The following is a 12,583-nucleotide window of genomic DNA, read 5'->3' on the forward strand; positions in this document are numbered from 1 at the left end:
CAGTTTCTAAACAGTTTTGTGCCAGGGACCCCGTGGCAGTCTGGCGGAGTGTGTGCACAGACCCCTTCTCAGATGCTTGTTTGTTGCCAACATTTCTAAGTAAAAGAAATGCCAAATTTCAGGCAGAGCTGAGTGAAAACAAAGTTTTTTTTTCTTCTCAAGTTCACAGTAGCTCCCAGGTTAAGCAGCCTGTTCTCTAGCCACCTGGGTACCTGGCTGTCCAGCGCCATCTGCTGACCCTGGAGAAACTGTCAGGATGCCTGCCTTACCTGGGGAGTTGGCTTTCAGGCCGGTTTCAGAACTGGACCTTTAAGACCATGAAGTCCAAAGCCTTCATTTGATAGAGCAGGAAGCTAAGGCCCAGAGAAGAGAAATGCTTTTCTGTGGCAGTGGCTGAGCTGGCATTAGAATACAGGACATCATTTCCATTGCCCTTGGATAAATTGATTTGAGGTCTTAGCCTGTCCCCTGTGGAGACTTGTGGGACCCTAGCCTTCACCCAACAGGACTAGTCCCTGTGCTTCAGGTGCCCCTGTGACATCTTCCTAGTGAATCCGTTTTCCCCTTTCTCTCTTGACAGGACAGAATTTGCAGAGCCCGAGTTCTGATCTTGGCCCTCATCTTAGTTTGTCCTCCCATACCCAGAGTTGCCAAGCCTATTGGAACTTGGTCAAGAGCTTAGTGGATTGTCAGTCATGGGTCCTTGGCACTCTCTCTCTCCCCACCAGGGTCATTCTGTAGGGACCAGTGATCCTTCTGCAGAGATCTAGCTAGCTTTCTTTGGTGGTCTGGGCAGATTGGACTGGATGTCCATGTCTCAGGCCTCAGCCCCAGTTCCTCCCACCACTCTGCATGTCAGTCTTCCTTCCCCTGTGGACATGGTCTCCCTAAGCCAAAGGATGGCGGCAACTCCCCCTGGCTGAGAGCCTAGTCTGCACTGCCAACCTCTAGGGGAGCCAGCTCACCCTCAGGCTACAGCTTCCTTCCTGTTCCCTCCTCCTCTCAGACTCTAGATGAAGAGAGGATGCATGGCTTTCCAGAGCACCAAGGCTGCTTCGGGAGACTGATGTCCTGGAGGGCAGGGAGAATTTGGGGTCTGACTTTTAGACTTGTTCATGTTGGCAGAACTAGGAGTGCTAAGTGGAAGGTATAGCCGGAGATATAGGCATGGTGTCAGGAAAAAAAAAACAAAAAAAAATGAAAAACCACCACCACCACCAACCAGCAAAATTTCCAACAGTTAGAACAATCCAAAGGTAGGAGCAGGCTACCTTAGGCTGTAGTGTGTGCTCCTTAACTGGTGGAAGTCCGTGGGCAGAGGCTGGATGATCCCTTGTTGTGCATCTTGTAGAAAGGATTTCTGATCTGATGTGGTTGGACCTAGATAGGCTGAGGTTTTGTGATTCCCGAAGGACTGGTCCTTTCCCTACCACTTCTCTTCTTGGAGGTGCCTTGGGAAGCTGGCGCAGAATCATGGATCTGTCCTGTCCAAAGAGGTGATGAGCTCACCAGCCTCTGAGGTCTTCAGGCAGTGGCTGCATGGCCACTTGTTGGGATGGAGATGCCTTTCGTGTATGGGTTGGACTAGCCAGGGCACCCTTCAGGTTCTGTGACTGTGAGCCTTGAATGTTAGGGCTGAGTGGGGTCTTAGAGAACATCCAGCCCTGGTCCTTAACCTGGAGGCCCAGGAACATTTTTTTTTTAATAAGTGCCTTTAAAAAAAAAGTGTTTCCATAGAATTGCTTTCCTTTGTCATCCTAAGTGGCAGACTTTGTGTTTAACTCTGAGAAAGGGTCCCATGGCACCTACTGTTCTGGCTCGGCTCGCTTATTTACCGATGGAGACATAAAAGCACGTGGGGGGCGGTTACTGCCACTATCTGGTATGGGACTAGACACCGGTGGGCGTCCAGCGAAGACCACCCCGGGGACGCTACCCACAGGAGGGGTGTGTGTGATCACTTTGTTCCTGCCTCAGGGTCTGCTCCCGCCCCGCCCTTTATAGTACACATACATTATCTCGAAAACTTTGGATTTGGTGTCCGAGAGGTCCTAGATTCAAATTCAGCCCCTTCCAGGCTCCTGCCTTGGTGACTTCGGTCAGTCACTCTCGGTGTGCGTCGGTTTCCATATCGGTAGAAGGGGGCGGTGGACCTAGTTGACTTCATGAATTCTAAGAAAGGCTCTTCCCTCGGGAGGGCTGGGCTGGGAGGACCCGCGCCTTCGAGAATGGGGGCAAGGCGGAGTAGAATAGGGTGGAGTTGGGGGAGGGAAGGGAAGGGAGAGGGAGGGAAAGGAGGGGAGAGGGAGGGAAAGGAAGGGAAAGGAGGGGAAAGGGAGAGAGAGCGGCCCTCTGGCGTTCGCTTGCTCCTGGCTGGCGGCTAGCTCGGTGCTCGCTCTCTCGGGCCTGAGCTGCTCAGCAGGTTCCTCCCGCCCCCTAGATTCGGGTGTCTGGGCTCCGGGGCGGGGTGGAGGAGAGAGGAGGGAGGAGGCCGGCGCTCACTCGGCGCTCGACTGCTCCCGCCTGGGGCGGCCGCCCCGCGTGCGCCGGACCCAAGATGGCCGCCTCCACCGCCCAGTGCCGAGTGACAAAAGCGGACGGGAGGGCGGCGGCGGCGGCGGGGCCGCGCGGGGGGGCCCGGGAGCGCGCGCCCGCGGGGGGGCCGCCCCCGTCCCTCTCCCCGTCCCCGTCCCCCTCCCCGCCGCCTACGCCGCCGCCGACGCTGCTCCCGCCACCGCCGCCGCCGCCGCCGCCGCGGGACGGGCCCGAGCCGGGGCCGGGAACTGGAGCAGGAGCAAGCCCGGGCCCGGGCCCGGGAGCCGCGCCGGGTGAGGAGGTCGCGCCGCGTCGTGCCTCGTGGGGACCCGGGCGCGAGCCCGAGCTGGGGCTAGCGCCGTGGGCCGCCCCTTCCGGGAAGGCCTGGGCGGCCGCGAGGCCCCGCTAAAAGAGAGGCGAGCAGGCCGGGGCGGGGGGGGGGGGGTCCGGGGGGAAAGCAGCCGGGCAAACGCCTGGCTCTGTCACTACCCGGGTAGGGCCTGTGGAGGAGTCCGGGATATCAGCCTGGAGAGGCTCTGGCGATCGCCCGGCCTAGGCGCCTCGTCTTACACGGGGAACCCGAGGCCCACAGTTCAGGAGGAGCTTACCTCCTCTACTCCTGTCCCCCTCTACAAAGAACTTCCCAGCCTTGCTGTTTCTGCCTTGATGGTGGATGGAACCTGGACAGGCCCAACCTTTCCTCCTCTCTCTGTCCCCGCTTCCTGATCTGTAAAATGGGGGGAATTGACCTGAGTCGCGTCCGAGCCCCCTCCCCAGCCCAGAGCTTATTCGTCTGGGCCTGGGGAGCCCCACTGTGCTTTGGAGGGCTTCTGTTTTCTCCACTGTAAAACCAAAGGGTCAGACTGCCCTGGGATGGAGCAGTTAGCCATCTCCTCACCCTGCATGTCTCTGCCTGCCCCCAGTGGTGAGACTGTGCCCGGAGCTGAGGAGTGCAAAAGCCCCGGCCTGGGACGCAGAGGCCCGAGTTTCTGAGCTTGGCTCTGCCCTTTGCTGCCTTGGTGGGCTTGGGCAAGTCCCTTTTTGTCTGTGGCCTTTTATCTGCTCATCATTAAAAAGTTGGAAAGTTTGCTTAGGTAATCTCTAAGGTTCTTTTCAGCTCCAAAATCCTGCTGATCATAACTAAGGCTGAACTGTTTCTTCCTCTATACTGTATGTGTCCCAGCTTTCCTGGCTTCTCTGCCTTCCCTAGTCTCTAGCAGTCCATCATTGTGGCTTTACTTGTCAACTGATGGAATTGTTTGCCCCAACTTTTCCCAACTGTTCTGGCTGCCTTCCTACCCCCGGCCCCAACTCACCTGAGGAACCCCGTTGTTACCCTTCTCTTTGGAGGGGCTTTAGGAGTGGGCCTTCCCAGGGTGAAATGGAACCAGGGAATAGTCATAGCAGGGAAGGCCCAATCAAAGGATGTAGGATCTTAAGATTTAGAATCAGAGATGAGATTGATCCTAGTGCTCGACTAGGATCAAATCACACAATTTGTATGGACCTCAGTTTTCTTATCTCTAAAAATGAGGGTGTTAGGCAAGATACCCTCTAGGATCCCCATCCAGCTCTAAATCTATGATTTTATGATTCTGTGATTATAGAGTGTCAAAAAAAATTAAGTGCCCAAGGTCACACAGGTGGCAAGTCATGGAGGGTAGACATAGCTAACTTCTCTAACTTCAAATTCAGTGCCCTTTACATCCTGATGTTCAGCTGGGCATGTTATACAGGAGAGGAACTTGTTTGGAGTATGATAGATTTGGTACTTTGTAGCACTTAGCCACTCATGCATGTATTTGACTTTTTATAAATCTGCTTTGAAAAGAGTATGGGAAATGTAAAGTTCCCCCTTTTCCTTTGGGGATAAGCTCAATTGATCAGGATGCCCAAATGCTTGGTTTCTGCAGGCTCAGAGGTTTTTATTGGGTTCTAGCCAGCTGCTCAGCCGTCCCAAGACCCTGCTCCAGGGTATTTGGGGCAGACTAAGATTGTAGGGAGACCTAAGATTGTAGGGAGATTGAGTGAAGAGAGCTAAGTCTTCAAGGCCAAGACTATAGGCTTGGCTGGATAGCCACCTGATATCTAACATGTCAACAAATAGATACAGTGCTTATCATGCATGAGTACCAGCAGAAAAACATAGGTGTTCTGTGATGGACCACACTTGATTATTGGTTCTCTTCTGTGCTAGGTTGGTATGTTTAATGTTACTTCAGTCTCTTGACTATTTGACTATTCAGTCTGAATATATATGTCTCTTTCTCTCCTAATATCTCCTCCATTGGTAGTCCTGACCTCTGAGGAAGAAGAGATGGTGGCTGTGGAGCTGGCCTCACCCCCACTCCCAAAGAAGAGTGCTCTTCCACCTGGGCAGCTAGAGCAGACCACCAGCAGGTTGGGTAACAAGATGTCTCCAGAGATCCCCCATGGGAGCAAACAAGAGCCCCCAGATCTCAAGGGTGAGTTTCTTTTTCATCTGAGGCAACTGAGGGAGGGTATTGAGTAGAGATTCTCCACTTCCTCCCTTCCCCACATATGCACTTTGTACTTTTTAGAGGTTGTTAGTCATTTACTTTGGTAAATTCCCACTGAGGGTCATTCATTTAGGGATTTCATTGTGAGGCAACCAGCCTTCTGCTTAGGAATTCTCCTCTTTGCCAGTCAGAGTGGCTGGTAACCAGCCCAAGAATTCAGTACTATAGCAATTCTGCAGCTAGCCAATTGGTTATCTCCTCTACTATCCTCATGTAAAGATGGCCCTCCAAGGTGCCACCTCAGGTGTTTTCTCTTCCTAGCCTGAACTCATGTGCCTGCCCGTTCTATGTCTGTTGTCTCTTTCTTGATTTTCAGCTCAGAATCTGACAACATGTGAGGTGTGTGGTGCTTGTTTTGAGACCCGAAAAGGCCTTTCCAGCCATGCGCGCTCCCACCTGCGTCAGCTAGGTGTGGCTGAGTCTGAAAGTAGCGGAGCCCCCATCGACCTGCTGTACGAGCTGATGAAACAGAAAGGAAAACCTGACAGCAGCCCCCTGCCCCCGCCCCTGGCCAAGAAATCCGGCTCCCCGAAGGAGGCGATCGCTGCCTCTTCCCGCCCAGGCCTGCTGACCCTCAGCAAGGCAGTTGACAGACCCCCTGAGCTCCCCATCAACAAGGCCATCAAGTCACCCCCTGGCTTCTCATCCAAGGGCCTTTCCCACCCACCAGGCTCCCCTCTCCTCAAGAAGGTGCCGCCTACCTTGTCGGGGTCCCCCCCACCCAAGAACCCTGAGGACAAGAGCCCCAAGCTGCCCCTGAGCCCCCTGTCAGGCTCCCCGAAGGCGCAGTGGCCCCAGCCAGAGGATGAGGGGCCCCTGAACCTCAGTGAGTTGGGATTTTTTAAGCTGGGTAAGGTCAAGGAAGTTTGGGAGGTGGGACAGTTGGAAAGAAGGGATTGGTGGTGGGGAGGGGGATGATATGTGGCTGTTAGGAGGCCAGATTTAAGAGCAGAACTGACTCCTCTTTCCCCTAGGGGGGAGTTTCAGCTTGAGCACTTGCCAGTCAGGTTAGCCTGTGCATCTATGATTGAAGGCTAGGATGGAGTAGCTTGTCCTGTGGCACCATAGGTACCACTTGTTCTCATCCCCCACTGCTTTTCTTTGCTGTTGGCCCCTTGGGCTGCAGCTACTGAGTGGGGCCATCTCTCTCATGTTCCTGATCTTCCCCTGGGCCTGAGACCTGGGAGGCAGATATTCAGACATCCAGGTTCCCCTCCTCCTGGGTTCTGTCTGTTGATCCTTCCCTGTCCTGCAGCCTGGCTCCTTACATTGTGCATCAACTTGGTCTTTTTCCCCTTGGTGACAAAGAAACTCCAGGTCTGTGTGAGGCTAGCAAGGGCTCCTCTTATTCCGCTGGTAGCCCAGTTTTACCACTGTGGTGATGGAGACCGTAGGGGGCCCCTGGACTCATTTGCACAAAGAGTACCAGAGTCAGGGCAGCTCTTCCTTCTCCTGGCCCTCTGCTGGCCTTCCCATGTCCGGAGAACCCTTGTTGGGGCTCTGTGCCCTAGGGCAGACCTCTTCTTTTGAGAGTTGGCTGCAACCTTCTGGGTTAGTTGAGCTCTCAAAGAAGAGCCACTGGGTTTGATTCCCTGCGAGAGCCCAGTGCAGCTCTTGCTGACCCTCCCACCCTAGTCCCCTGTTAGTGCTTTACTTCTACTTGAGTGTGGTTAGGGAACGTATAGGTGCACCAACTAACGAGCATCCTTTGTGAGGCTAGGACAGCATTGTGAGGCACAGAGCCAGCATTGAAGAACCAACCCTAGTCCTGAGAGGGCAGGTGAACACCTACAGCTCTATCTCCTCTATCTGGGCCTGTCACCCAGCTAATTCTGCCTCCTTAACTCCGCCAATACCGTTGCTTTCCAACCATTCCCTTCCCATGGGTGCATGGGGTTCCCTCTGTCAGCTGTTGTGCTTGGTTATATGCCACTCCCTAGGTCTGGGCTCTTGGCTTTGACCCAGGCAGCACACCCTGTCCTGCATGGCATCCTGTGACTGGAGCCTTGGGCCCAGGGTCCAAGTTTGTATGGACATGGTGAGGGGCTCAGCAATATCAAACCCTTCAGACTTCCATTCAAATGAACTACTGCCCCTCACTCTGAAATGATGGAGCTTTTGTCTTCATATTCTTGATGTACAGAGTTGGATCCCCGGGGGGTATTGTCCCTGGGCTTCTCAAGGGAAGGAGAGGTTAAAACAACCTCTGCAAATGACTCTGGTTAAAATCTCTAGTCCTGAGTGTCTCCTACAGTCAAGGAACCAACCAGATTCTGTGGCTTTTACTATTTTTTGCCAGGAATTCTGGCTGAAACAGACTCAGTCTTCTGGACCTTCCACTGCCGTGGCTCCCCAGGGCCTGGCTGGGGTAGGAACAATAGTTTCCCCTTCCCTGGGGGACCAGCAACATGGCCCCAGGGGAGCGGGCATGGTGACCCCCCCTATGTTTTGTCTCCGCAGCTTTAGATAGTGATTCGGGCAGAGAGCTTGATTGCCAGTTGTGCGGGGCCTGGTTTGAGACCAGAAAGGGCCTGTCCAGTCACGCCAGAGCCCACCTGCGCCACCTGGGGGTGAGCGACCCGGATGCCAAGGGATCCCCCATAGACGTGCTTCACGAGCTCATCAAGAGCGACGGCTTCCAGACCCGCCTCCCGGCAGAGCGGGAGTTGCTGGCAGAGCCTGGGCGGTCTGGCCTTTCGGCCCTCCGGCCCTCGGCCACGGCTCTCTCACTGCTCTCCCCCCCGCCCGCCAAGAAGCCCAAACCGAGGGCGTCGGGTGAGGCCAGCCTTCGGGGGAAGCAGGATCTCTCTGCCAGCATATTCTGGGCCTCAGACGTGGAGCTGTCTCCTCTCAATCTCTGTAGGTTCTCTCTTCCACTGTCTCTTCTCCCCTCCAGTCCCTGTCTCCCCCTTGGGGGTCCAGGGAAACTTTTATCACTTCCCATTTGAGGGAAGGGCACAGGAAGGTCCTTCGTGTGGCTGGGCTATTCTTTGCCCAGGGGCCTGGGTTGTGATTGACTAGGAGGCTATTAACTATCTGTGGCCCTAATTGCCTGCCTCCTTTGGGAGGGGACACTGTGTTTATGGGGGCTCTCCTGGGAGGGGAACCCTTGGTTGGGTCTCCATTGAGGGGGCCATTCCCCTGTCTTTGGGGTTTCCCCTGCTCAGGTTCTCATCTTTGCCGACTGTGGCCATTCTTTGCCTTCTGAAGTCCCCCGGGCCCTGTGATCATGTGGAGGGCGGTGTGGGCAGTTGTATCCTCTACTTCAGAGGTCTCTTCTAATGACGGCACTGGCTGCTCATTCAGGACCAACCACATTTTAGGGAGTTTGGTCACCACGGAGGATTCTGAGTCTCCAAAACAAGAGCAACTTGAAGGCTGCTGGCAAAGTCCTGTGAGCCAAAGCCCTATCGGCCTTCCTCCTTTACACCAGTGACCCTCCTCCAGCCCTATTGACAAATGGCAAGATAGGTGGAGATCGCAGGAACTGGCTTGCAGGGGCAGCTTGCTTCAAGTGCCTTCCTATGGGGAGCATCTCTCATCCCCATCTCCTGAATCCCTATTCTCTCTGTCCCTCCCTGCTTCCTGCCACCCTGCTCAGGTAGCTTTCTATGACCCTTTCCTATTGCAGTCCTGAATCAGCTAACTGATCTCCTCTTATCCTTGGTTGGCTAGGAGTATCTGATGAAGGGAGAGTTAGGGGTGGGGGTGGTAAGGATTTTGGTGATCAACCCTAGCCACTGTTGCCAGTAACCCTTCTTCCTTTCTCCTCTTCCTGCAGCATCAGGCCCAGAGCCAGTCAGGGACATCCGTTGTGAGTTCTGTGGCGAGTTCTTTGAGAATCGAAAAGGTCTATCAAGCCATGCACGCTCCCACCTGCGGCAGATGGGAGTGACAGAGTGGTACGTCAACGGCTCGCCCATTGACACCCTGCGAGAAATCCTGAAGCGCCGGACCCAGCCTCGGGCTGGAGGACCTCCCAACCCAACCTTGCCAGGCCCAAAGGGACTGGCCAAGGCAATGGGTGGGGGCCCTGGTGGCTCCCTGGAGGCCCGAAGTGCTTCGGAACTGCATGTACCTCCCCCTCCCAAGAAACTACAGCCGTCTAGCAGCCCCCTGGGCCATTCACCAACCACCTCTCCGCCACCAACTGCTCGGAAGATGTTCCCTGGTCTGCCACCTCCCTCCCTCCAGAAGAAACTGAAGCCTGACCAGATGCGGATGGAGATCAAACGGGAGATGTTGGCTGGAAGCCTGCACAGTGAAGGCCACCCATCTGATGGACCCTGGTCACCTCGTGAGGACATGGCACCCCTGAATCTATGTAAGTTTTCCCCCTGAACGGTGGGGAGGGAGGGAAGAGTAGAAGGTAGTCAAACCCATAGAAATCTGGGACCCTGCTAAGAATAGGACTGGAAGGTGCCCACCTTCTTAATGGCCAGGAGAGCCAAGGCAATGAAGAGAACCCTTTCCCTATTAAGGGAGACCTACTAAGTTAATACTTTTAAAATCTGGCTGCCACTGACTCAGGGTCCCGTGGGCATTACTAACTGAGTGTGATCATGGTAAGCACAAGAAGTCACTAGACAAGGGAGTAGACATGCTATACTTTCCTTGACTAGAATCTCTCAAGGCTCTTCTGGAGTGCTTGGGCTCAGAAAGGGCAGGAACCAGGGCCTAACGTAGATCCGAGGCTCAAGGGCAGTTAAGTCAGACGCTGAAGGGAGGAGAGCTTTGTTTTGGGGAATCAGAGCAAGCCCCTAGGAACCCTTCCTAGAACAACCACCAACCTATCAGGAGGTCTAGGCCTGGATAAGGAAGCCTAGGGGAGCATAGCTTTCACACCATTAGGTGTGCTTGTCACCCAATGCCTCTGGAAGTTCCCCACATCCCTCCTCTTCCCTCTTTTCCTGCAGCTTCCCGGGCTGAGCCGGTCCGGGACATCCGCTGTGAGTTCTGTGGTGAGTTCTTTGAGAACCGCAAGGGCCTATCAAGCCATGCACGCTCCCACCTGCGACAGATGGGGGTGACCGAGTGGTCAGTTAATGGTTCTCCCATTGACACTCTTCGAGAGATCCTAAAGAAGAAGGCCAAACCATGTCTCATTAAGAAGGAACCTGCTGCAGGCGAACTGCCCTCACCCCTGGGTGAGGATGGGCCCAAATCCCCTGGGAAGGTGCTTCAGGCCCTGTCTCTGACCCCATTGGCCGGTCGTCCAGGCAAACCTGGGCCTGGCTCTGCCAATGTCCCCCGGGAGATGAGCCTTTCGCCTCTTGCCACCAAGCCATCTACTGGTTTCCTCACCCCCATGGCATTAAAGCGGCCACTGCCTGAAGACCGACTTCTCTCTGGGGAAATGAAGCCTAAGACCTATATACAGACCGAGCTGCCCTTCAAGACCAAGACCATTCATGACAAAAGCTCACACACTTGTAAGTCTGGAGTTGGTGGGGCTGAATGAGGAGTGGGAATTTGCACGATGTGACCACTGGTCACCCATCCAACCTTTGATTCTTTGTAGCTCAGAGGTGAAGGTGGGTGGGTTCTCTTCATGGGTAGTGAGACCCCTGGGGGATGTAGAGTAAGGGCTAGATATTTAGATCCCTAGTTCATCTCTCCACCTGCCTTGCAGCAGGCCATCTTTCTGTCCTGTGTACCTCACACTGGGGCTTCTAGAGTGGTGGTATCTCTCATCAAGCCCCAGAGGTGCCTGGGTATCCTGTGGGTGGTATAGTGCCTATGGGAAGGTTATCTCGGCAGAAATATTTCCTAGAGTCAAAGCTACACAAATGTGGTGCAAGGTAAATGTGGGGTTTTCCCTGAGTCCAGAGGCATTGGAACAGCTGTTTTCTCACAGTCCATTCTAGCTGCCTCCTAACAACTGACATTGACATAATGCATTAAGTTTGCCAAACACATGTTATACTCAGTTCCACTCTGTGAGGCAGGCCCTAAGAGTAGAGCCGTCTCCAGACTGTAGAGGATAAAACAAGCTCCCTGAAATGAGTTAAGTTGGCTTTGGTGGCATAGCTAGCCAGTGTCAGAGGCAGGATTCAAATCTGGGTTGGCTCTGAACTCCTTCAGTGGCACCCCTGCCCTCATCCTCCCCTCTTTTTCTGCCCACAGCCAGTGAGGCCTGTTGTGAGCTGTGTGGCCTCTATTTTGAGAACCGGAAGGCACTGGCCAGCCACGCTCGGGCTCACCTGCGACAATTTGGGGTGACAGAGTGGTGTGTGAATGGCTCCCCAATTGAGACCCTGAGTGAGTGGATCAAGCACAGACCCCAGAAGGTGGGGGCCTACCGAAGCTACATCCAGGGTGGCCGGCCCTTCACCAAGAAGTTCCGTAACTCAGGCCACGGGCGAGATGGGGACAAACGAGTGCCCTCACTTGGCTCCCAACAGCCTCACCCTAGTGAACAAGAACCTGGGTGGTGAGCTGGGGCCTGGGGAAGTGGGCCGCACTGGAGATGGTGGTGAGCGGACCCCTGGCATCACCTTTGGCTTTGGTCAAAGCAGAGGAACACCAGCGTCAAACATCCAATAGTGAGTGTTGAGCTTTGATCAGCAGGGTGGTGGGAGGTTCTTCTTACTAGATCCCTCCTTAGTTGTGTGAGTGGGCAATGGGGGTTTCTCAGCCAAGTCCTCTCCCCTTATGGTGCTCCAGCTGGTACTTTGGGGGTGGGGCTTGGATCTCTAAAGTTGGAGGGCTGGGAATCAGGGATGGCTGGTCTAACTTGGACACAGTAGAACTTGAGTTAGGCTCCCATCTCTTCCTCTTATTGGAAAATTCAGCTCTTTTCTTCTATTAGCATGGAGTTTTTTCTGCTACAGGGAGCCATTACCGGGCTTGTGGAGTTTGGATGCCTTTTTACCCTTCTCTTGAATTCAGAGCCTTTTTCTCCCAGGATCCAGGGCTCTTATTTCCTCTTAATTTTCAGTTTCCCCAAACTGGTCTTCTTGCAGGAAGCTCAGCCCATCTTTCTTTTCCCCATCTTGTCTGGTTGGGACTTTGTATGCTGTATGTGTACAGGGTACATGGGAGGTTTTGAACAATGGGGATCACCAGGCCTGCCTTGCTTGTCTGGAGTTGATTCCCATCCCCCCCCTCTCCATGGGTCGAATTTTGAGCGAAGGACCAAGCCCGACCTCTGGATACCAACTCCAACTCGGGGGGCGGAGATGAGTGACTTTCAGCAGAAGCTGGGGAAGTGCGGACAGCCACCCTCCAGAGTAAGGCCCTGTCCCCTCACTAGTCCCCCGCCCTCCCCAGACATCTTTGGTGAAGTTTGTGGGCAACATCTACACTCTGAAATGCAGGTATGTTACTCCAGGAAACATTGGATTTGGGGAGGGCGGGCTGCTGTGAATTTTCTTAGGGGCATCCTAGCTCTCAACTGTTTAGGGTCTGGTTTCTGTGGAGTTAGACATAAGGGCAAAACCTATACTTCTCCAAGACCTCAAGTTGGTATGTAAACTCTGCCTCTACTTTCTTCCCTTCATTTTTCT

General features: G+C 54.2%; 1 protein-coding gene across 1 annotated transcript in view; it reads left to right on the top strand.

The window, feature by feature from the left end:
- The window catches only part of WIZ (WIZ zinc finger), a 35,281-nt gene extending 23,635 nt beyond the window's left edge, over positions 1-11,646 (top strand). Inside the window, 8 exon segments of the mRNA XM_043986721.1 lie at positions 4,830-5,000; positions 5,392-5,901; positions 7,536-7,934; positions 8,857-9,399; positions 9,992-10,507; positions 11,202-11,469; positions 11,471-11,558; positions 11,560-11,646. Coding sequence (XP_043842656.1) covers positions 4,830-5,000; positions 5,392-5,901; positions 7,536-7,934; positions 8,857-9,399; positions 9,992-10,507; positions 11,202-11,469; positions 11,471-11,558; positions 11,560-11,631 — 2,567 coding nt within the window. The 3' untranslated portion in view covers positions 11,632-11,646.
- Positions 11,647-12,583: the final 937 nt, after the last annotated feature.

The sequence above is a fragment of the Dromiciops gliroides genome, chromosome 1, assembly GCF_019393635.1.
Source record: "Dromiciops gliroides isolate mDroGli1 chromosome 1, mDroGli1.pri, whole genome shotgun sequence".
In the NCBI taxonomy this organism is placed as follows: Eukaryota; Metazoa; Chordata; class Mammalia; order Microbiotheria; family Microbiotheriidae; genus Dromiciops; species Dromiciops gliroides.